Source organism: Dendrobates tinctorius, unplaced genomic scaffold (genome assembly GCF_039654945.1).
Source record: "Dendrobates tinctorius isolate UK_male_01 unplaced genomic scaffold, ASM3965494v1 ptg000037l, whole genome shotgun sequence".
Lineage (NCBI taxonomy): Eukaryota > Metazoa > Chordata > Amphibia > Anura > Dendrobatidae > Dendrobates > Dendrobates tinctorius.
In genome coordinates, this window is record NW_027361705.1 from 12,870,274 (window position 1) to 12,895,449 (window position 25,176).

Genomic DNA, 25,176 nt, shown 5'->3' on the forward strand with positions numbered 1-25,176 from the left:
AAGCATCCTGAAACCATTCATGTGTGGGGTGGCTTCTCAGCCAAGGGAATGGGCTCTCTCTCAGTCTTGCCTAAAAATACAGCCATGAATAAAGAATGGTACAAGAATGTCCTCCAAGAGCAACTTCTCCCAACCGTCCAAGAGCAGTTTGGCGATCAGCAATGCCTTTTTCAACATGATGGAGCACCTTGCCATAAAGCAAAGGTGATAACTAAATGGCTCAGGGAACAAAACATAGAGATTTTGGGACCATGGCCTGGAAACTCCCCAGATCTTAATCCCATTGAGAACTTGTGGTCAATCATCAAGAGACGGGTGGACAAACAAAAACCTTTAAATTCAGACAAAATAAAAGCATTGATTTTGCAAGAATGGACTGCTATCAGTCAGGATTTGATCCAGAAGTTGATTGAGAGCATGCCAGGGAGAATTGCTGAGGTCCTGAAGAAGGGTCAACACTGCAAATATTGACTTGCTGCATTAACTCATTTTAACTGTCAATATAACCTTTTGTTACTTGTAATATGATTGAAATTATATTTCTGTATGTGATAAAAACATCTGACAAACACACATAAAAACCAGAGGGCAGCAGACCATGTGAAAATATAATATTTGTGTCATTCTCTAAACTTTTGGCCATGACTGTAGTATATGTATTAAAAATAATGATAATAACAGCAAATATCTCCAATTAGAATTGTAGTATAGCGCTCGTAACCATAGGATACCTAAGGTCTTGCAATGCCTGTGTCAGGGACACAGCACTGCACTTGCTCAATGAGCCAGTGCGCGTGTCCTGAGTACAAAAACAGTGCTCAAAGATACCTGTGGCGCGGGCAGCAGCGGTGACGATGCATTCTCCAGGACCTGAAGCATGTGACTGCTGGGGGCATGGCCTAAGCTCCCCAAAGCTAGGAGCTGCAGGGAAACTCCTAGAAAGGTAACTACAGGACAATGTTACCAAGTGGCATAGACAGAGACAGAAACCAGATCAAGCCGGGTCAAAGCACGAGATAGCAGGACAGTACCAAAGGGTTAGACAGAGCGAATAGTCAGGACGTAGCAATAGATCAGAAAACCAGAATGGGAAATGGACAGTACAATAGCGACAAACTGCAACAGAGTAATAATAGCCAAGTCAGGAGGTCAGAACCGGAGAAGACAATAGTACCAAAATGAGAGACGGAGTACAGAGTGATGGAACAGGCCGGGTCATACACGGGAATCAAACAAGCAATGCAGAATACACGCACACCAGGGGGTCGGTCAGACACACAGCCAGAATAACATTATAACTGACAGAGAATGCTAGTCTGGAGTGAGTATAAATACCCCTCCCAGATCCAAAGAGAGGCCGGAAAAAGTTAACCCTGTGAGAAAAGGACATTAACCATGTCCTAACCATGACTGTACCCCCCTCTTAATGGGGGGCCACTGGACCCCCAGGTTTCTCAGGGTATCTGGCATGAAAAGCCCGCACCAGTCGATCAGCGTGCACCGAACTGGCCGGAACCCATGACCGATCCTCCACAGAATATCCCTTCCAATGAATAAGGTACTGAAGTCCCCGGCGCACCCACCGTGAATCAATGATGCGCCCTACCTCGTACTCCTGTTGACCCTCTACCAACACTGGTGAGGGATCTTCTCTAACTGTCCCCACAGGTTTTAATAGGGACCTGTGGAAGTCGTTAGATATTTTGAAGGATGTGGGCAACTGTAATCTGTATGCCACCGGGTTGATCCCCTCTACAATCTTGTATGGGCCAATAAATTTTGGGCCCAACTTCGTAGAGGGTATTTTAAGTTTGATGTTACGGGTGGACAACCAGACTTTTTCCCCCACTGTTAACGCAGGACCCAACCCCCTCCTCCTGTCCACAAAATGTTTACACTTCTTCTGGGCTTTGGAGATGTTCCCCTGCACCTCCGTCCAGAGGGTTTTTAACTGTTGTACCATCCCCTCGGCACCAGGGCAATCCGAATCCATACGGGAAAATTCCCCAAACTGTGGATCGAACCCATAATTGACCTGAAAGGGAAACTTTCCGGTAGACTGATTGATACGACAGTTGAATGCAAATTCTGCCATGGGCAATACCTCACACAAGTCTTCCTGTCTGGAGGAGGCCAGGCATCTCAGAATCTGCTCCAACGAATGGTTGGTGCGTTCAGTCTGTCCATTGGATTCCGGGTGATAGGCAGAGGAGAATGACAACGTGACCCCCAACTTCATACAAAACGCTCTCCAAAACCTAGCCACAAATTGCACACCCCTGTCCGACACCACGTTCACAGGCATTCCATGCAATCGAACAATGTGCTGTATAAACAAGCGGGCCAAGGTTTCAGCAGATGGTAACGCAGGTAATCGCACAAAGTGAGCTTGCTTAGAAAATCATTCAACCACTACCCACCACTGAGTTTTCCTTGGAAGATGGAAGATTAGTGATAAAGTCCATGGACAGGTGTGTCCATGGTTTATCCGGAATTGGCAAAGGCACCAATTCCCCGGCCGGCCGGACCTGAGAGCTTTTAGAGCGCGTGCACACCTCACAAGAATTTACAAACCTTTTTATATCAGTACCCATAGAGGGTCACCAAAAACCCCTAGCTACTGCCCCCCGGGTAGCTGCAATACCAGGGTGTGCACTTAACACAGAATCATGAAATTCTTGAAGGAGTGTGAGACGGAATTGTTTGGGTACAAACAATTTACCTGGGGGTTTATTTCTGGGAGCTTGTGCTTGTGCTTCCAGAATCTCTCTCTGTAACTCAGAGGAGATTTCAGCTACAACCACTCCCAGTTGAGGAATGGAGGAAGGAGGTTCTGGAGGGGACACAGAATCAAAACTTCAGGATAAGGCATCTGCCTTTACATTTTTAGACCCTGGTCGGTACGTGATGGTAAAATGAAATCGAGAAAAAAAAGCGCCCACCGAGCCTGTCTGGGGGTCAATCTCTTAGCAGACTCGATATAGGCCAGGTTTTATGATCAGTGATGACCGTAATGGGATGAGCAGCCCCCTCCAAAAAATGCCTCCATTCTTCGAAGGCCAATTTAACCGCTAACAATTCCCTGTTACCGACATCATAGTTTCTCTCTGCCAAAGAGAACTTCTTAGAGAAAATGGCATAGGGTTTGAGGATAGTCAGGGTAGAGGGGCCCTGTGAAAATACTGCCCCCACCCCCACCTCCGAAGCGTCGACCTCGACGATGAAAGGTCTTGACGAATCGGGTTGTACCAACACAGGGGCTGTGGTAAAACATTTCTTTAGTGTAAGGAAGGAATTTTTTGTCACCACGCACCAATTTTTTACATCTGGCCCTTTACAGTAAGAGTGAGGTCCGTCAAGGGTTTCACCACCTGCGAGAACCCTTTAATGAACTTCCTATAATAATTAGCGAAGCCCAGAAATCGCTGCAACCCCTTCAGGTCCTGAGTCTGCACCGAATCGGTAATAACCTGAACTGTTATGAATGGGAAACCGAGGAGGAAAAACAAGACAACAAGCTAAGTCTCAGAAAACCAGAGAAGTTGGTAACTATGCAGATTGCATATCTGTGATCTTAACCACACAACTAGCAGCAGTCGTGGAGCGTTCCTACGTTGGTCCTAGACGCCTCGTCACAACCGGAGAACTACATAAGCCTAAAGCAGGAAAAAGAGGAAAACTAATTGCCCCAGAGCAGACCCCAAAGGAAAGACAGCCCCCCACCATGTATTGACGGTGAAACAAGATGTTTTCATACAAACAAAAGGCAAACAAAAATACAAACAAAAATACAAACAAAGGCAGGAAAATAGGCTGAGCAAACGATGGGGCCCGGCTAACTAAAAAAGACAGAAAAGGAAAGACACTGTCTGCAATCTGCCAAAAACAGCCTACAAAAATATTGTCCAACACTTCTGATAGCAAACTTAACCCTGAGGTCACTAGACTTCTAAACCTATATCAGCACTCTAAAATATTCTGAGACAGAGCAAAAAAGAGGCCAATCTAATAAGGGACAAAAAGCAGATTGGCAAATACTGATTAATAGGAGTGGAATTTCAGCATAGCCCCAGCAGGGGCAGGCTGATTACACAACAAACTGAATTGACCAATAAGCGCAAGTGTGAACATTAGCAAAAAACAAACTTAACTTGAGAAGACTGGAAGAGAGCTGAAGTCCAGGACCTGAGAAGCAGACTGAATCACCAGCGCCCGGATAGGACGTCAGCTGTCTTATATCCAGTCTGATACTCCAGAGATCCAATTGTTATCTTCCTCATCAGGTGGCAGATCACTACCACTTAAACCAACCGCACTACCTCCTGTCACCACCAGAGAGAGAACGGAAGGGGAACTCAACTGTTGGAGCAGAAAATGAGTTCATGACACTGAACCTTCCCTGGATCCATGCAGAATCCCTCCCCGGATACAATTACACTCAGAAAAGACAGTTCTTGCATAAAAAATGAGCACTTCTCCAGCTTAGCATACAAATGGTTCTCCCGGAGTCTCATAAGAACCGTACGTAAATGGTGTAAGTGTGACTGACTGTCCTCAGAGTATATATCAAGATGTCATCCAAATAGATGACTACATAATGCCCAATCAAGTCAGAAAAAACAACATTAATGAAGTTCTGAAAAACAGCAGGAGCGTTAGTGAGGCCGAAGGGCATAACCAGGTTTTCAAACAGCCCCTCAGTTGTCAGGAACGCTGTTTTCCATTCGTCCCCCTCCCGGATCCTTATAAGGTTATAAGCCCCTCATAGATCGAGCTTAGAAAACCATTTGGCCCCCGTGAGTTGGTTGCATAGATCAGGAATCAACGGGAGAGGGTACGTGTTCTTAACAGTAATTTTGTTCAGTTCCCGAAAGTCGAGGCATGGTCGCAACCCACCATCTTTTTCTTTACAAAGAAAAACCCCGCAGCCATGGGTGAGACCGAGGTCTGAATATGCCCCTTGTGAAGGCTCTCTTTGATGCACTCTTTCATAGCTTGGCGCTCAGGCCCGGACAAATTAAACAAACGAGCCTTGGGTAATTTGGCTCCAGGTACTAAATCGATAACACAATCAAATGGTCTATGTGGTGGGAGCGCCTCAGCCTCACCTTTGGAAAATACGTCTTCAAAGTCTCTCAGGTACTCCGGAATACCCTCCAGACCAACACAGATACAGATCTTATCAGATGGACAAAAGGAACCGGGTTACAACACAGACCATTATCATTACATCCCCATCAGATGATCTCCCCCTTCCCCCAATCAATGAGAGGATTGTGGCATTGCAACTTGGGCATCCCCAATACCAGTCCTGCAGGCAGATTATTCATAATAAAACAACTTAACTTCTTCACATGAGTGGAGCCCATTTTCATAGAAATAACTTCAGACATTAAGCAAATTCCATCCCGGGTAGGAGGGGATGAATCAACAGCCACAATTTTAACAGGGTCTTTTAGCCTGACTGTCCCTATCTTATTAAGAGTCACAACTTGGGCATCAATCAGATTAATGGAGGAGCCACAGTCAACAAAGGCAGTAGTCATAACAGGACCGCCAGCAAGTTCCAATTCAACCTGGAGCACCATCTTTGTACATGAGAAAAAATGTACCTGGGAGTCTGGACAACCTCCTCGATTGTTGCCCAGACTCAGTCATTTCTCTGATGGTTTCTCTGAAGAAGGACAGGAGGGGCAATTCCTTTTCCAATGTCCAGAGGCTCCACAGTAAAAGCATAGTAGGTTGTCTCTACGGTGCCTTCTCTCTTTCTCCTTAACCGAGACTGACCCAACCTCTATGTGCTCAGATACAGGTGCAGTGTCACACAATTTGGGGTACAAGGGAGACTCTTGTTGCATCATTCCTCAAGCATGGAGTCTCCGGTCCATACGGACTGCCTGCATCATGACATCCCCCAGGGTATCAGGGGGAGGATGTAATGCCAGAGCGTCCTGCAGACGGTCAGACAGGCCCCTGCGGAACAACCCCCACATGGCGGCATTGTTCCAGGATACTTTGGCGGTCCAACGTCTAAACTCTGAGCAGAACCATTCAGGAGAGTGCCTCCCTTGTGTCACACTCATCACCATATCCTCTGCCAGAAGCACTCTATCAGGCTCATCATAAATGTGCCCCAGAGCCTCAAAGAACAAATTCACAGACATACGTTCAGGAGCAGAGGGAGAGAGAAAGTCCATGCCTGTGGAGCCTCCCGAAGTAGAGAAATGACGACCCCCACCCTCTGGAACTCATCCCCGATGGAATGGGGCCTTAGAGAAAAAAAAGCTTGCATCCTTCTCTGAACGACCTGAGCTCCCTTTTATCCCCTGAGAATGGGTCTGGCAATTTGACCGGAGATTCGGGGGATGCCAATGACACATCTCTATCCCCAGCACTAGAAGCCCCTGCTATGACAGCTCCCTGCACAGTATCCACCAACTGTTGCTGGGTATGAGCCATCGTGCGCTGTTCCACATTAAGTTTGTGGAACATTTGGGTCAGGTGCTTGACCTGATCAGCCAAAGCTTGTATGGGATCCATGAGGATAACACACTTTTTTATTTTTTTTCTGAGATGGTCAGCTATAATGTCAGGAACACCGCACTGCACTTGCTCACTGAGCCAGTGCGCGTGTCCTGAGTACAAAACCAGTGCTCAAAGATACCTGTGGAGCGGGCAGCAGCGGTGACGATGCATGCTCCAGGACCTGAAGCATGTGACTGCTGGGGGCGTGGCCTAAGCTCCCCAAAGCTAGGAGATGCAGGGAAACTCCTAGAAAGGTAACTACAGGACAATGTTACCAAGTGGCATAGACAGAGACAGAAACCAGATCAAGCCAGGTCAAAGCACGAGATAGCAGGACAGTACCAAAGGGTTAGACAGAGCGAATAGTCAGGACGCAGCAATAGATCAGAAAACCAGCACGGGCAATGGACGGTACAATAGGGACAAACTGCAATGGAGTAACAATAGCCAAGCCTGGAGGTCAGAACTGGAGAAGACAATAGGACCACAACGAGAGACGGAGTACAAAGTGAGGGACCAGGCCAGGTCATACACGGGAATCAAACAAGCAATGCAGAATACACGCACACCAGGGGGGTCGGTCAGACACACAGCCAGAATACCAGTATAGCTGACAGAGAATGCTAGTCTGGAGTCAGTATAAATACCCCTCACAGATCCAAAGAGAGGCTGGCAAAAGATAACCCTGTGAGAACAGGACATTAACCATGTCCTAACCATGACAGCCTGCACATGAGTAACGACATAGAGTATCTGAGAAACTATGCTACACATTTCTGTTTGGAGGTATTTGCTAATATTATTATTATTACACCTTCTACATATTGGGATAGGATCTTGGAGATGGGAATGCCCCTTGAAGGGCGCTTTGAAATGGTGCCCATTTTTCTCTTCCGAAGTACTCTACTTGGAAATCCATTCTGTCTGAACTTGCTTAATGCATACATTGCAGGCCAGGAAAAAACACCTGTTTCCCTTGTGCAATTTATATAGGATAATGACCATTGGAGGAAAGACGTATTTATTCATTAGGTCTTCTGACCACGGAGACCAGAATCCTTTGAAAACCGTTTATTCTCCTGGGAATGTTGCATGAAACTGGCACAGTGACATAAAACTGTACAGCAATTCTATGCACAATGTCCAGGTACACAGTCTGGCAAAATTGTCATCAATGGGCCTGCAATCCAAGCACCAAATGCTAATTTTTGGTTCATGAAGCAGCTGATGGTACAGCTTGTGATTTTTCTGTGTGCCAATGCCTATTGATCAGAGAATTAACACATCAGTTTAGTTGTAGACATGCTTCATTGGACATCATGTATTGCAACTGGTCCAAATGACCATCTATAATGATATCCAGTAGCCAACTGTAATACACCACATGCTTCATTTTATCTCCCTCATTTAAATCTTGTACAAATTACATTTGGTGTATAGCTTTGGGTGAAATAGACACATTGATATGTTAATCTGCTGATAATTTTTCCTTGGGCTTCTCCTAATCTTCTGCTGGGCATCTGAACAAAAATGTGTTGGTTTTTTTGCCATTAGCCTTAAATCCTATGATAAACTGCTTTGGCACTGAACTGTGTGTACTGCTATTTTCTGAAACAAGAAGAACCAGAAATTGACCAGCAAAACTGACCTGTGTGTAGCGCTATTGCTGGTGCCCCTGCATGGTGTCCCCTTCTCCCTCCATGCAGGGACACCTCACCTGAATGTTGTCCCCTGCTCCTGGAGTGGCCAGTCCTGAATTCAAAGTCCCCTGGTCCCGGTGTGGCCAGTCCTGTTCCTGAAGTTCCCTGGCACTGGTGCAGCCAGTGCTTGAATGTTGTCCCCTGGTCCTAGATTATACAGTTCTAAATCCAAAGTCCCCTTGTCCCAGTGCAGCCAGTCTTGCTCCCGAAGTCCCCTGGTCTCTGTGCAGCCAGCGCCTGAACATTGTTCCCCCATCTGTGTGTGGCCAGTTCCTGATCCAGTGTGGGGAGGAGGACTCCCAGACAGTGACCAGACCGGTACCCAGGGGACCGCCACAAGGGTTCCTGAGGGAACAATACTGGGAGAACAGTAAAGGGAGAGACATGACCGGAGTTGTCAGGGAAACAGGGGGCGGGGCGAGGATAAAAGGAGCAGGGGGCACGCTGAGTTGGCAGTTGGGAGAGAGTGTGACAGGAGGCAGGAAGCCGGGTGACTGGAGGGGACACCGACAGGAGCCTGTGAGGAGGAGACTGCGCACTCACCGACAAGTGAGACGTGAGAGACTTTTACCGGAGGCCGCTTCCCGCCCACTTTCTCAGAGAGCCACGCCCACCTTCCCCCGCCTTTGTGGTAGAGATCCTTTACCTCAGGTCACGGCTGTGACTACAGATAAAATGGCCACAGAGGCCTGGACACTGCCCCCAGCCTTCTCCCACCGCGGTGACCCCGTCATCACCGGCCTCAGGGGACGCCACTTCACCATAGGCGACGCTAGAGGCGCATGTCCCGGTTACGGAGGGACCCTTAGCGGAGGATGGCCACCGGCCATTTGGGGGGAACTGCGTCATTACCGCGCCCCACCAGCATCGCTTCTTCAGGGCCTATTGCACCCCATCGGCACCGTTTCTTCAAGGCCTGTTGTGCCCCACCGGCACCGTTTCTTCAGGGCCTGTTGTGCCCCACCGGCATCACTTCTACAGGGCCTCTTGCACCCTACCGGCATCGTTTCTTCAGGGCCTGTTGCGCCCCATCGGCATCGTTTCTTCAGCTCCTGTTGCGCCCCACTGGCACCGTTTCTTCAGGGCCTGTCAAGCCTAAATCTTCCCGGAATATTGTGGCGTCAAGGCCGCCGCATCTGCGATCCTGAGTGACGCATGGAGGGATAAGTGGACTATAGCAATAGGTACTATAGTTTGGCCATATTCCGGCCTTCGACACCTGGACTAGCCGGGTTACTCCCAGTTACTGAGAAAAGTATTGTTTATTTTATTGAGTCCCTGCGAGGACAGATTTGTGTTACCCCTTTTTGCCTGTTCAGCATAGCCCTAGTGGCTCCAATTTATAAAAGTTTAATTTGCAAGTCATACCCTGTCTCGTGTCTCATCACTGCATCCTGAGGACCTGCTCGACCCTACACTTGGCGTAGTTGGCAGGATGTAGTCTCCGAGCGCGGACAGTGGTGCCCCCGACCCAGGCGGAGCGGTCGGTTCTAAAAATAATGAGGGTCCCCGCTCCAGCATTTCATTGGGGGCCATGCTGAACAGCCTGCCTAGATTTTCCGGCTCCAGTACTATGTTATGGAGCTGGACAGAGCGGATGCGGGGGCTCTTTCGGATGCACCCAATGACCCCTGATCTGGAAGCCGAGGTAGCCCTCATGGCACTGGATGGAGAGGTGCGGAGGTCAGTGATGTTGAAACCTCCGGGGCACCGCAACACTTTTGAAAAAGTGTTACAGATATTAGAGCAGACCCATGGGGACCCTACTAATGTGGGAGAGTTAAGAACCCGTTTGTTTAGTTGGATGCAAGTAGAGGGGGAGACGATATGAATGTCCTCCAAGAATTGCATACGGCTATTGAAAGAAAGGATGGGGTAGGGGTAGGACCTGTCGACATTACCCTACGTGACCTATTGGTGACTGGTTTGCGGGATACATTAGTCAAACAGGCACTGCAGGAGCAGATCAGAATGAATCCCCGAATAGACTTTTCAGAGGTGGGAAGTCAGGCACGTGCTTGAGAGCAGGAGCAGGGGATGGCGGTCCCCATGGGGAAAATCCGAGGTGTGGAGACCTCCGCGAATTCAGTCGAGGAGCCTCAGTGGGTGGAGGAGATAAGCAAGAGCTGAAAAATATTAAGGGTGAGGTGGCTGAAGTGAAGAGAAGAACCGAGACCGGGACTAGACGCCCTAGCTTTAGCCCTGACTCTTGGGGATCCCGCTCCCCGCGGGGTGGTCAGCCTACACAGGCTCGGTGTTTTGAGTGTGGAGAACCAGGCCACTTCACCCGAGAGTGTCCACGGCGTGGGAGATACCCCATTAAGCTAAAGGGCTCTGGGCTGGGGGGACACCGCTCGGAGCTGAAAACCACAACTAGGGGTGGTGGAAGTCCCGAAGATTTGGTATCAAAGTGTCCGGTGGTTTGGGCAGAAGTGGAGGGCCAGGCCGTCCAGTGTCTGGTAGATATGGGGTCACCAGTGACCACCATGCCTGCCACGTACTTTCAACAAAACTTCCTGGAGGCAGCAAGACCCCAGTGGGGGCCCATGTTTAGACTAATAGCTGCCAATCAATTGCCGATCCCGGTTGCCGGGGTGGTGTGGGTGCAGGTGATGTTGTGCGTTAAATCCCTTGGTCGCAGAGGGGTGGTGCTAACTCAAGGAGAAGCTGATCAATGGCACCCAGTCACCCTAGGCATGAACATTTTACGAGAGTTCGGCAACTTACTACTAAATTATCCCACACAGAAGATTCTGAAGCAGTGGGGTTCTCGCACAGCCCAGGGACAGGTATTCCAGCAGCTGATGCGAGGTGCGTGGGTGCATCAGGACTGTCAGGAGGGCGAGGCTCTAGGCAAGATTATCACGTCAGCAGCTCCCCTGCTTGTGCTACCTCCTGGACAGACAGTTGTGGCCCTGCCAATTCGAGCCCCAATACATTTGGAGGGCGTGGAGGTGCAGGTGGAGCCGTGTCCCGCAGAGCGCTTACCTCCTGGCATACTGGTGGCCCGTTCCCTGGCTACGGTGCAAAAAGGAACCGTCCTGGTACGCTGCGTTATCCTTGAATACCGAGACACTGTTCTGAAAGCGCGGACTGTACTGGCCAAACTAGTACAGCCTTTAGAAGAAGTGCTGCCAGCTCCTGCGGTTCAATTACGAATACACCCCGAGGATCCTTGGGAAGTAACAATACGAACCTTACAGGCCCACGAATTCTCGGCACAAGAGAAGGGCCGAAATATTTTGGAGCAGATGCGGGACAAGCTTTCTGGATTAACTGCAGCCCAACTCTCGCAGATAAAAACATTGCTTGGACAGTACTATGAAGTATTTGCTAGCCATGAGGACGATTTTGGGTGTACCACCACCATCAATCATGAAATCCCCGCAGCATGAGCCGCCCCTATCCGGGAACGATATCAACAGATTCCGCCGCAACTCTATCAGGAGGTGAAAACTTTGCTGGCCCAAATGCTGTGAAAAGGGGTAATAAGGGAAAGTCAAAGCCCCTGGGCGGCCCCAATCGTGTTGGTCCGGAAGAAAGATGGTACACTACGATTCTGTGTGGATTATCGTAAACTGAATGCTTGCACTATTAAAGATTCATACCCACTACCCCGCATATAAGAATCCCTGTCCGCCTTGGGGAAGGCAACATATTTCTCGACCCTGGACTTGGCCAGTGGGTACTGTCAGGTGCCCCTGTCAGAAGAAGATAGAGCCAAGACGGCGTTCATATTGCCCATAGGACTGTTGGAGTTTAATCGGATGCCGTTTGGGCTGGCCAACGCTCCTGGGACCTTTCAGCGATTGATAGAGCGGTGTCTGGGAGATCTCAATTTCGAGGCCACGTTTATCTATCTAGATGATATCATTGTCTATGCCGCCACCTTCGAGGACCACCTGAAGCGGTTGGGACAGGTACTCAGCCGGTTGCAAAAGTACGGGTTGAAGGTGAAGCCTCAGAAATGCCACCTATTTCGCTCTCAGATTATCTGGGTCATGTTGTTTCGGCAGAAGGTGTGAGGCCATCCCGGGAGAAGGTTGCTGCTATCCAGGAATGGCCTACCCCTGAGACGGTGAAAGATGTGCAGGCATTTCTGGGGTTAGCCGGATATTCCCGTCGTTTCGTGAAGAATTTTGCATGTCGAGCTCGAGCCCTGCATGACGTGCTAAAGGGGACTCCTGCTGGGACCAATGGGCGAAAAATCCAGTAGCAACAACCTCAGGAAGAGGCCTTCCAAGACCTCAAGGCTGCGCTCTCGGATGCCCCAGTGTTGACTTATGCGGATTTCTCACAACCGTTCATCTTGCACACTGACGGGAGTCTTCACAGGTTGGGGGCTGTATTGTCACAGGTTCAGGATGGCCGGGAGAGGGTGATCGCATATGGAAGCCGCTCACTCCATGACTCCGAGCGTAACCCTGACAATTACAGCTCCTTTAAACTTGAGCTCCTCGCAGTGGTGTGGGCCATGACGGAGAGATTCGCAGAGTACCTAGCGGGCTCCGAGTTGGTGATGCGAACTGACAACAACCCGCTGGCTCATTTGGAAAATGCCAAATTGGAGGCTCTGCAACAGCGGATGTGTGGCCCAGATGGCGAAGTACAATTATAAGATTATCTACAAAAGAGGGGTCGAGAATGTCCATGCAGATGCCCTCTCCAGGATTCGACATACAACTCCAGGACAGAATCGAGACGAAGAATTAGAAGGAGAGGAAATACCGTCCGCTCTCACTGCTGCCATGGTCACAACTGACAATAAAAAAATATCTTCCTCTGAGACCCCAAAGGGCATACTGGAACAATCCCGGGATAAGTGGATACAACAGCAACAAGAAGACGAAGACGTTGGCCTTCTCAGAGCGTGGGTCGCCGCTGGGTAATTACCCACTGACCCTCAATGACAAAATTTGACTCAAGACCTGTTGCTTATACAATGGGAGAGGTTGGTTATCCGAAAGGGACTATTGCATCATAAAATAACATCACAAACACCCTCAATGACGGTTTGGCAGGTGGTTACTCCAGGAGCCCAACTTCACGTATTAGCTCAGGAGGCTCACGAAAAAGGGGTCCACTTCGGGAAAAAAAAACTCTGCAATGGGTGCAACAGAAAGCTTACCACCCGCGCTTGCCGGCTGTTGTGGACGAAATTTGCCGCACCTGCCGCTTATGCGAGTTAGCCAAACCACCCGCTCAGCGAGCCGCAACACAGACTATTGTGACTTCAGCAGCCCTTGAGCTCTTGACGGTGGATTATCTGACCATTGGGCCCACATTTCAGGGATACGAACACTGTCTCGTCATGGTAGATCATTTCACCAAGTTCGCTGTGGTCACCCCCACTCGGGATCAGGCCGCAGAGTCAGCCGCCTCCGCAATTTGTAGAAACTTTATACAAGTATACGGCTGTCCTCAATGAATACATTCTGATCAGGGAGCATGTTGTTTGGGAAAAGTCATGGAAGAACTACATCACCTCTATGGGATTGACAAATCCCGGACCACACCGTATCACCCGCAAGGGAATGGGGTTGTGAATGATTTAATCGGACATTGATTCAGATGTTGCGCACTCTGGAGAGTGATAAGAAGGCCCGTTGGCCCGAATATGTTTCAGAATTAGTTTGGGTCTATAACAATAGGGTACATCGAGTGACTGGCTATACCCCTTACTCCCTGTTGTTCGGACGAGAAGATAAAGGGATCACAGCGGTGGAGTTGGACCCCGAAGAGCATCAGCCCTGGACTGGAGTGTAGTCTTGGGTCCGAAATCTTCGTCACCGGCTGAAAACTCTTCACCGAATTGTACACACAAAGCTCCGAGACTGGGAGCACCCAGGGAAGGATGCAACCCCACCTCCTCACCTTCAAAGTGGGGACTGGGTGCTCGTACTAGATCAACGCCCCCAGAACAAACTAGAGCCGCGTTGGGAAGATAGTCCTTATCGGGTCTTACGCCGTGTCCATCCAGACGGACCGGTGTACGAAATACGACCCGAGGAGGATGAAACACTGCCCACTTGTATTGTGCATCGTAACATGTTACGCCCGTGTACTTACCCCGACCTGAAGCAGAAGTCTACCCCGTCGATATCCGAACCGTCTTCTGTATGTTGGGACCCGGACGACGACAAAGATTGTCTTCCAGGACACAGAGGCTCTCCACTCAGTAATGAATCAACTGACAAAATTAGCCCGCCCGCACCAATCAGCCCATCGGTGTCCACCACCCCAGACGACTCAACCCCAGTTGAACTTAGACGCTCCGAGCGGTCAACAGCCGGCAAACCCCCTGAACGATATGGACAAGATCAATTCATATGGCAACGAACATTGAAACCCCTACAGACCGATCTCAATAGTCTAAGGCCCTCGCCCAAGGACTGGCGAGCTTACAGGGTGGGGGAATGTGTGGAGGAGGACTCCCAGACAGTGAAAGGGCCGGTACCCAGGGGACCGCCATCAGGGTTCCTGAGGGAACAATACTGGGAGAACAGTAAAGGGAGAGACATGACCGGAGTTGTCAGGGAAACAGGGGGTGGGGCGAGGATAAAAGGAGCAGGGGGCACGCTGAGTTGGCAGTTGGGAGAGACTGTGACAGGAGGCATTAAGCCGGGTGACTGGAGGGGACACCGACAGGAGCTTGTGAGGAGGAGACTGTGCACTCACCGACAAGTGAGACGTGAGAGACTTTTACCAGAGGCCACTTCCCGCCCACTTTCTCAGAGAGCCACGCCCGCCTTCCCCCGCCTTTGTGGGAGAGATCCTTTACCTCAGGTCACGGCTGTGACTACAGCTAAAACAGCCACAGAGGCCTGGACACTGCCCCCCAGCCTTCTCCCACCGCAGCGACCCCATCATCAGCGGCTTCAGGGGACGCCACTTCGCCATAGGCGATGTTAGCGGCACATGTCCCGGTTACGGAGGGACACTTAGTGGAGGACGGCCACCGGCCACTTGGGGGAACTGCGTCATTACCACTCCCCACCAGCATCGCTTCTTCAGGGCCTGTTGCGGCCCACCGGCACCATTTCTTCAGGGCCTGTTGTGCCCCACCGGCATCGTTTCTTCAGGGCCTGTTGTGCCCCACCGGCATCGTTTCTTCAGGGCCTGTTGTGCCCCACCGGCATCGTTTCTTCAGGGCCTGTTGCGCCCCACCGGCATCGTTTCTTCAGGGCCTGTTGAGCCTAAATCTTCCCGGAGTACCGTGGCGTCAAGGCAGCCGCATCAACGTACTCTAAGCGGCTGCATCTGCAATCCTGAGTGACGCATGGAGGGATAAGTGGACTATAGCAATAGGTACCATAGTTTGGCCATATTCCGGCCTTCGACACCTGGGCTTGCCGGGTTACTCCCAGTTACTGAGAAAAGTATTGTTTATTTTATTGAGTCCCTGCGAGGACAGATTTGTGTCACCCCTGCAACCTGAGGACCTGCTCGACCCTACATCAGTATCCTAGACCAGTGAGTCTGAACACAACCCTAATCAGTGTCATCGAACCTGCCAACACCTACAGTACCGGGATCTTCCTAGGAGTCGTACCTGGTGACTGCCTGCAGCCCAGTCTGTTTCCACCATTAGCAGCTCCAGTGAACACCTGATAGCTGCTTAGCTACTCCTCTTCCTATACCCTGCCCTGTGGCACAGTGTGTCCACAAAGCCACGTGTCCATAACACTGTGTTTCTTTGTCCAAAGTATGCATAGTTCTCCACTAGTGCAAATCTTTGTTGAATCAAATAGGGCATTTTGAACTCATTCACATACAACAGTACTGTCCACTCCAAAGACACCATACGACTGTCAGGAAAAGAATATCATTTAGTTCCTAAATTGTTTTGGTAAAATAAAAGCTGAGCTTTGATTGGTTTGCTATGGGCAACAAAGACAGATTTACTGTAACACAGATTTGATTTATGGCCTGATAGCCGGTACAAACCACACAAGGGAAAAAAAAGTTTTTGTTTTTTTTTACCAATTCTGTGTTAGCATTGACAAATGATGTGCCAACCCTTGAACATTCAGAGCTCTCAAAGACATTACTAGAACAAGCATGCAGCAGAGCGTTAGCAACTGCGCAGCTTTTACAGTCCTGATACTACAGACTACAGGACTGTAAAAGCTGCGCAGTTGCACAGAATACAATAACATATGGTATCATCAAATATTTTAGCACAGAGATGGCGCTTGTCACCATAAGATAATAAACTCTTTAGGCTATTCACCATGCACAGTCGTAATATAGAATATAGATATGGATAATGTCTTGTGTGTTACTTTCACGGCCTTCTTTTTCCCCTCTCTAATTTTCCACATAGGAAACCCGCAAATATATAGTTAAGTGTCATTCCGACTCCATGCATTGCGCACTTAATGTATCTTTATAGATTTCATGCATAAAATAGCATTGTCCCAATGAAGAGCCAATATCTGATTGATGACTTTGTCTCTGCAACATGTTTCCTTTATTAAGAATTTAAAGTGACCATGTCCGACGTGTGCAACAAAGGCACAAATATTACAAAAGGGTCTTAAAGAATAAAAAAAACATAAAAAGGGTATTTTGAACTTTGCAACCTTTTTATGCACCAGTACAGTAAAGAAAAATAATTGAATAGTCTTGATTTAAGGGATATTCCAAAAATACATTTGCTGGAGCCAACCCCAAGCATTATCAAGTACATGGCTCTGCAGAGCTCTCTCCTGAATGGAGCAGAAGTGACTCTTGATCCATTGTCTATGGTTCTGCTAGAAGTAATCAAGAGCTGTTCTTGGCTTTTTCCAACAATTCCAAAGACCAGGAGTCCCCAACCTGTGGCTCAGGGGCAACATGTGACTCGCAGGCCTAAGATGTGTGTCGCGATTGTCTGCCTGCTTGATACATTAGCATCAGGTCAGCCAATTATGAAGAGTTCTCCAGATTTAGTTTTGCAGAGAAGTACAGACAGGGATGTGCACATACTGGCAGGTGGACGGAGGAGAGAAATAAATATTGCAAACTGGAGATAGGATGATACTATTGCTTGAACCTGGACGCAATAGTGTGGTGAGTGCCTGATATGGGAACACAGAATAGGGGTAAAGTAGGAACCTTTGAATGTAAGTACACTGCCTTTATGCAATGGAGAAACAAGGTGGGGATGCTTTGGCTATCATCATAATGCTAATGTGATGGGTTCTGAGTGTCACTACTCTGGAGAAGATGGGGGAACTGGATGTGGCTTGCGAACATCTCTCAGTGTTGACTGTAGCTCTCAAGGTAAGGAAGGTTGGGTACTGCTGCCATAGAAAATGAATGGAGCAGAATTTGAGCATGTGCACCGTCGCTTTATACTGTGACGCTGAGTCAATTCTCATGGAAAAGCCGTGAGTCAGGATAGCCAAGAGGTCAAAAGATAGGAGGGTACATCATAAGTAGAGGGAAGAAACAAAGCACAATCAGGTCATAGTCCGAGGCCAAAATACCTAGAGGATAGCAAATCAGAGCAAAGGGATTAAGCAGACAGATTGTGAGAACGTGGTCCAGGGTCAGGCAGCTATACCAATGAGCAAATTAAAAGGCACATAGGAACAAACCACACTTAGCTGTCTGCCTTAGCTTCAGCTATCTGGGACTGCCAGCTCACTTAAATAGCTGAGGAATTATGAAAGCTCAGAGCACCTGACAAGAGCTCATCAACTTCCGGTCTCAGATTGGATGGTCAATCTGTCAATCAAAATACAGACAGCTTTGTACACCCCTGCACCAGACTGGACAACTGAGCTGTCAATCATTGCACATACAGCTCAGCACTGAGGGGTGGAATCATTACATATATGAGACAGAGCTCTGTAAAGCCTGGTTCGTCAGTGACAGTGCTATGTTCTTAGGATCACTAAGGGTCTCAGAGATCATTAAGTTATCCCTATCCTATGGACAGGGGATAACTTACCAGTTTTGGAATGAGCCTTCAAAACTACCATTTTGTTCCTTGGGGAACCTTTGTAGGCCTATGTGCCTCTTTGGTTATTGGATATTGACAAACCCTGTAAATGCAAATTCTTCAATAGCACTTCCACTCCTCTTCTTCATCTACTGCATCTTGCTTTAGCTGTTGAATCTATATTAGTAGAAAATTAGAGGCATATGGCACATGATTGGAAAAAAAATATAAAGTTTTTTTGTTTCCTACAATCTCGGAGGCACATGGATTTGCATAGGTAATGTAGACACAAAGTGGTAGATTTTTGTTACCGGCTAATAACAAGGTGTATTTTCTTTATTTTTTTATTTTATTTATGATCAATTAGTTAATAAAATGATTTCTAAAATGTATCTATCACATCATATAATATGGAAATATTTATTATTACTGCTTATTTTTTTCTTTATTATCAGCTGAGTAGTTGTGATCAGGAAAGAGCTAAGATTAATAACTGCAGTGAGATCTGTGTATTAAAATCCATCTCCTGTCGCTTCCGTTGCGATGCTTCTCGGGTCCTAGACTGGGTCTGTTCTTCCTGCTCCAGCAATGACAGGTCGACATTGACATATGATCATTGCTGGTGATAGCCATGTGTGGCGCTATGTTTAACTGTCTCTGGCAGTCCCTTAGAGAATGAATTGGAGCAGAAGTGTGTGTGTTCAACCTCTGCTCCATTCATTCGGTTTGTTTAATTCGATCTGTGTCGGACCATTACTGCTTACTCAGTATACTGTAAATTAAACATATGGGACTGGCACTGATAAAAAATCAAATACAGTTTGTATTGTGCACAATTTGATCATTTCTCACTCAACAAAGTTAACAGTGATTTTCTGTTCGCTCCCTATTAGGTCAGATGAACATCTAAAAATATTGTGTTTTCTTTATATCTAAGCCTCAGGAGAAATATAGCACCAAATTAAACCCTGTGGAGACCCCTAGGCAGCCGAAATCTTTGATCCCCTCCAGCAAATAATTTCTTAATAATTTGTTAAATTTACTAATAACCTTTTAAATACAACAATACATTAATTAAATTTTGTTAAACAGAACAAAATGTAAGTTAGTGAAACTCCATTAAAACCCAAAAAAGATTATTAACTAACATTGACCTCAGGTGTAGGCCTTCATTTAGTCATCTGTTTTCCTGAAGCTTCTACTTATGAACGTTCTATGATGATCTAGAGTCATTGAGAACTCACGGCCACCAACAACTCCTCCACTCCCATTCCTCGCTCTGGACAATCACATAGCTGCCACACCTGATCACATAGATTCCCCTCCTCTACTACTCGTGACTTTTTGAAAAAACCCGACAACAACCGAAACATAATTACATTGCTGTTTCCTGTAATGTTCACATGCGTGCTTCGTTTCTCTCACTGGCCTCCAATGATAGCCGGCCGGGCTGGCATGCTGATTGTAAATTTACTTCACTGTCATCCATTGTGCAGGGCCCCAAAGGATGTGGGATTCATAGGCCAGTGACTACTATGCCTAATTAGTAATCCGGTACTAGGGCAACAAGAACTTACTCTGAAAATAATTTGTGACCAAGCTCTCCCACCCTCAAATGTAAACCCTTCTGACCTACTCAGGCTTGATTTTTGCAGGACAAACTATAGTTTTGAATGATGCTAGAAATGGTAGAGTCAATTTACAAGAATATGGTCCATCAGCCAGGCTAGTACTCTGTGCCCGCTGGACAAGGAACCAATGAATCTTTTTTATTTTCCAGCACTTCTAGTTCTTTGGATTTGCTGGGTTGTTAATCTAAAGAAGAGCTGGATATGTTGGGAGGTAGAGAGATTCCAGGACCTGGCTTCCAGGGCCACAAAGTACAATAGTCTTGCAAATTGATTCTCCTATTTCTAAATGATACCATTCATTTTACCAAAAATTCCAAGTGGGATGAAACGATGAAAATGTTTTTTTTTCACTATTTTCCAAGACCTGTAACGCTTTTCAGTTCTGTATATAATGTTGTGTGAGGGCTTGTCTTTTTGTGTGGTAAGCATACTTCCTTAATTTAAATTTCGTATAGTTGATTTTTACATAAGTAAATGGCAGTGATGTTGGTCTTTAGCAGGACCACGGCTGCCAAGATACCTCTGGGTGCCATGTGATCAATGTTGCGAGGGCCAATTGGAGCAATTGTAACACTACTGATATCACTGCTCTAGAAAAAACCTTTCTGTGCCTATATATAAAATCAGAGTTGTACAGAGCTACAGAACCGGGACCCTATAATGGGTCAGTTCAAATTCATACCCATGCCTGTGTAAGAGATTTGTGTGGTACAGATTTGAAATCTGGAGTCCATAATTTGTTACGAACCCATACTCCAAACTTCCACAAGACTCCTTACTGGTGATTACCTAACTCTGGATCACTACTAGTGCCAGCTTAATCCCTCCTGTGAGTAGTCAGTTGCTACTTCACAGATGTGTGAACCTTATGAGCTACAGTATACTGTCACTGTTCTGTGGCAACTTCCTAGCCCTTCAACTACCCTGCGGTTCTCTGAGTTGTGTGCAATGGATTGGTCCTGCTTACCTCTTCCTGGCACAAGCTACTGTGGTGCCCCTGCGGGTCCAGATGCCACAGAGGTACTGCACCTCAACCAGAGGTATGGTACCCCACAGCCAGGTAGGATGGATGCACCCAACCAGATTCCAACACTCACACCCACACATATACAGTAGTGTAGCAGAGCACCCTTAATGGCTCACTGCTTGGAACACGAAGTGTGCTGGGAGGTGGGCGGAGCGTAGCGAGGTGTGCGGAGCGTAGCAAGGCGGGAGAGTCTAGGCTGAGGTTAGGACAGATCCCCTGTGAGGGAGGGAAGGAGAAGGACGTAGTCTGCGCCGCTCCCAACTGCATGTGGAGTGCCAGACGGATTGGCCTAAGAAACAGCAGATTCTCTGTAGGAAGAGTGGCTCTTCCAGGGACATGGTTGGAAAGTCATCCCGTGGGTCTCGTTCCTCGCTGACGGCTGTCAGGTAGAGGAAGGAACCAGACTGGTCGCAAAGGGAACGGCCCCTAGCCTAGTTTGCATTCCTCTGGGTGCCACTAGCAAGCCGATAGCTTTGGTTGCTTTATGGACCATCGCCCCTTCCACAGTTAGTCCGACCGGAAAGGCGGCTATATAGAGTCACGGAAACGGTGGGTGGTTGCCCGAACAGGATTCGCAGCTGCTGGCCTGGAACGCTAATTGTGAAGAGCTGGAGTGGAAGAAGGAGTTTAGGCAGCGTATAGTTTGGAGATGGCCAAGAAAGGAACACACTGACTGGGAAAGTTGGAAAGGTGCATTTCATCTTATCTGGGAGTTATCTGGACCCCTTTCCTGGAGAACTCAGCACTGAAGCGGCCATCTGTGTGCGCACCAGAGTGTGAGTAAAGTCTTTGGAACTACATGCCATTGTGTCCTCACTTATTTCTGCGCCACTCATCCAGCACTGCTACATCTACTTCTCTCCACTACCTCACCATCTACTAACTTATCTATTCTGCCCTGGAACTACAGCCCTACCTGTGGAGGGCTTCTACATCACAGCTGCACCACAACATCTGTCCCAGAGAAGCAATCCTGCAGCGCTGGTCAAACTGACCAGAAACCACAGGTGGCGTCACGAATCACTACACAAACTTTATCCCCATTCAACTCTACCCCTTTTACATGACCGTCTGAGGCCACGGACCGGGTCACCGCCACTGTGACATTTCCAATCGAAGTCAACGGGCCCGGCGCCGAGTACCCCACTGCCCCTCGGGCGTGTCACTACAGCTATAAAAATGCCCAAGAAGTAAGAATATAGGAGCTCAGCAATCTATATCTAACGTTAAAGTCTCTCATACACTGTCATCGTCAGGGACATCTGATCAGGGCTAATTGAGGGCTTCTACATTTACATCACAAGCAACACTATAGTCAGGTCACTCACAGCTGGCTCCCCAGGTACTGGGTTCCATCTTTTTCAAATCCATCCCATGCCTTGGGCCTAATTGCTTTCTCTCTCCTCACTACAGTGTATCACTGTTTTTCATGTGGTCTCAGCCACACACTGACTTACTACTGCTTGCAGCCCTTATTTTTGAATTGAGCTGGCATAAATTCAATGTCAAAGAAAAAACTTTTTGACAGTGAGAGGTGGTGACGAGAGGTGGTGAGTTCTCCTTCAATGGAAGTCTTCAAACAGAGGCTGGACAGACATCTGTCTGAGATGGTTTAGTGAATCCTGCTTTGAGCAGGGGGTTGGACCAGATGACCCAGCAGGTCCCTTCCAACTCTAACATTCTATGATTCTATGAATACAATAAAGTACACGAGAGAACCAATAGGGAACACATTTGCTTGCATATACTGTTATTCAATTGTCAAGGCGACAGTTGTACCACATCAGATGCAAACTCTTACATCTGCTTTTTGTAATGTTTTTTATACTTCTGGATTTGACACTTATCTGGACATGCCTTAGTAAATTCTGTTCTCTTCAAGTAAAATGTTAATATGAGGAGTTAACTTTTGAGGGGGTTTCTGGTAAGTTTCCACCGGATCGGAGGTGATGACACTATAACGACCAGTCACCTGACCCAGCAGATAATCAGTGACCGCAGCGGTCAGGTGACTGGTAGCTGTGACATCATTACTTATGTTGCATTGGAGAGACAGCACTGTAGTGAGTAGATCCTGGGCTGACAAGAGCTTCTTTTCTTCTGTTATCACCATGGATCACCACTTTAAAAACACACCGGAGAACCTCTTTAAAGGTAAATTCTGAGTCCACCTGCACTTTTGCTAATCTTGACAGTTCAGTTACAGAAGCTGCAGTATATGGGCAAAACTGCAGGATTCCTAACGCTGTCAAATTATTATTCTACTGTAGCAAGCTGCGGCATCTATCCTACCGAGGGTCTGACTGCACATATTTATAACATGAAGCCTGTCATAGCAAGACTTTCATCCACCGGGGACAAACATGCAGTATGCTGCACTAGCCCTGAATGTAAGCACTCTGAGTAAATCAGGGTTACTTCATGGCACCCTACCAGAAACTAGTCCCAAGGCACTTGTCTTCCCAGAATATAGCGCAGGGATTAGTATACAGCATATATATGTATATATATATACTGTATGTACACACACACATGCATGAGTGTCAATACATATTTTTGTTCCTCTGATTAACAAACATGACCAAGCTGCTGATAATAGTTTTGCAGGTTCTGTGGTTCTTTATTGCAATCAGGTGCCAATTTCAATAATGATCCCCTATTGTCAGACAGCTATGTTGTGGAAGTTCAGAAACCTGCAGGATGTGGAAGGGACACAGTCTAAAAATTCTCCTTCGAAACAAAGAAACTACTTAACTTTAACATTCAATAATTATAAAATATTAATAAAAAATAAATAGATAAAAATAATAAAAAGAACAATAATAATAATAATAATAATAATAATAATAATAATAATAATAATCCTGTACTTGTTTCCTGCACATGTCACAGTACTTTGTTTTATCATTTTGGTAAGCTTAGGTTCAAAACATTCTTTACTATTGACAATATTATCATTACTATCAAATGTGTATTATTTAGTTCTACAATCTACTTATTATAAGACAGGTAATAATTACAAACAATACGTTATTTTCATCATCATAACAACAAGCAATGTGGCTCTAAAAATGACAACAACAAAACCAATCAAACAACTGCGCTATGATGTTATTGCTAGTATTACTTTTTATTGTACATAGTAAAACAATAAATTACAGACCATTTATTGATACCCTCGTCATTGTTAATATGATGTAAGTGAACATAGGACGAAACGCGTAGCCCTACAAGTGCACATGTAAACTGCGAACTACTAGCGAGTAGTCATACTGCGCGGAGTATCATATTAGATCAGATAGACTGCGAGGCCCTGAACACGAGATCTTGCGCGCACGGCAGGGGCGGCACAGCGTGTCGGGTTGCAGAACTTTCAATGCAGTAAGTTTTAGTTGCAGAATAATGTCATTGCACAAGCTTCCGTGAATCATCCAGAACGGCGGCAGCATCCTCGTCCTCTCCACTTCCTTAGGACCATACTATGGGCTGGGGAGGAGGATGAATTCCCACACATCTGCATTATACTGGCTTCACTGCAATTAACAGCATCAGTAGCACATGCTGCACAAGGACATGCAGAGCCCACATCATAGGGGAAAAGGAAAATCCCACTGACCTTTCTGCTGCTTGAAGCATTGTATCGAGCCGGAGTGATGAACCATCTTCGTAGAGGATGCTGAGCAGCGATTATGAGAATGGGTCAAGCCGATAGTGCATGGGCAATGGATCACCACTTCTAGAATCCCAGGGCTCGGAGAGAGCTGGATATGGAATACGACACCTGCTTTAGCTGAACACTTCGCCTGATAGACTGTGCTCCCATATGTTGTCATAGTAACCATAGAGGGAGGTCCGGCTATAGACTCCCCTTAGCGGTTGCTTGAAGGATAATTCACAGCAATGCTCTTTTCTTTTTTTTCCCCACCGCATGCTGCAGTATGTCATCCCACAACATTACATATCTGGGTCTGAGAAAGGCTGAACTTGACAGACATGTACTCCTACTGTAGTACAGTAATAATATAATGACAATCTATTTATATAGCGCCAACATATTCCGCAGCGCTTTACAGTGATAGTACAAAACTGTGACAAACCGTAGAAGCCAATATTCCACGTACATTGTCAGCTAGATAGAGTGCATGTGTATAAAGACGTCATCAATACACAGTTTACATCATTTCATCTGATGTGTAATAATACAGGCAAAATAACAATACAACAGGTCTTAGAAGCAGATTTTGTTTTAATATTTTTCAGTAATTATAGGATAAAATGTTTGATAATCTGGCATTAAACAAATCTAAATGTTATTGCATTTAAGTCTATTTTTTATGCACAAACAAGTTATACAATTTTGTG

General features: G+C 47.0%; 1 protein-coding gene across 2 annotated transcripts in view; it reads right to left on the reverse strand.

The window, feature by feature from the left end:
- The window catches only part of ANO3 (anoctamin 3), a 1,013,249-nt gene extending 988,627 nt beyond the window's left edge, over nucleotides 1-24,622 (reverse strand). For both annotated transcript variants that reach the window (XM_073573877.1, XM_073573878.1), the window contains exon 1: nucleotides 24,431-24,622. In XM_073573877.1, the coding sequence (XP_073429978.1) occupies nucleotides 24,431-24,476 (46 nt within the window). In that variant the 5' untranslated portion in view covers nucleotides 24,477-24,622. The remainder of the gene's footprint in view (nucleotides 1-24,430) is intronic.
- Between the last annotated feature and the right edge of the window lie 554 nt (nucleotides 24,623-25,176).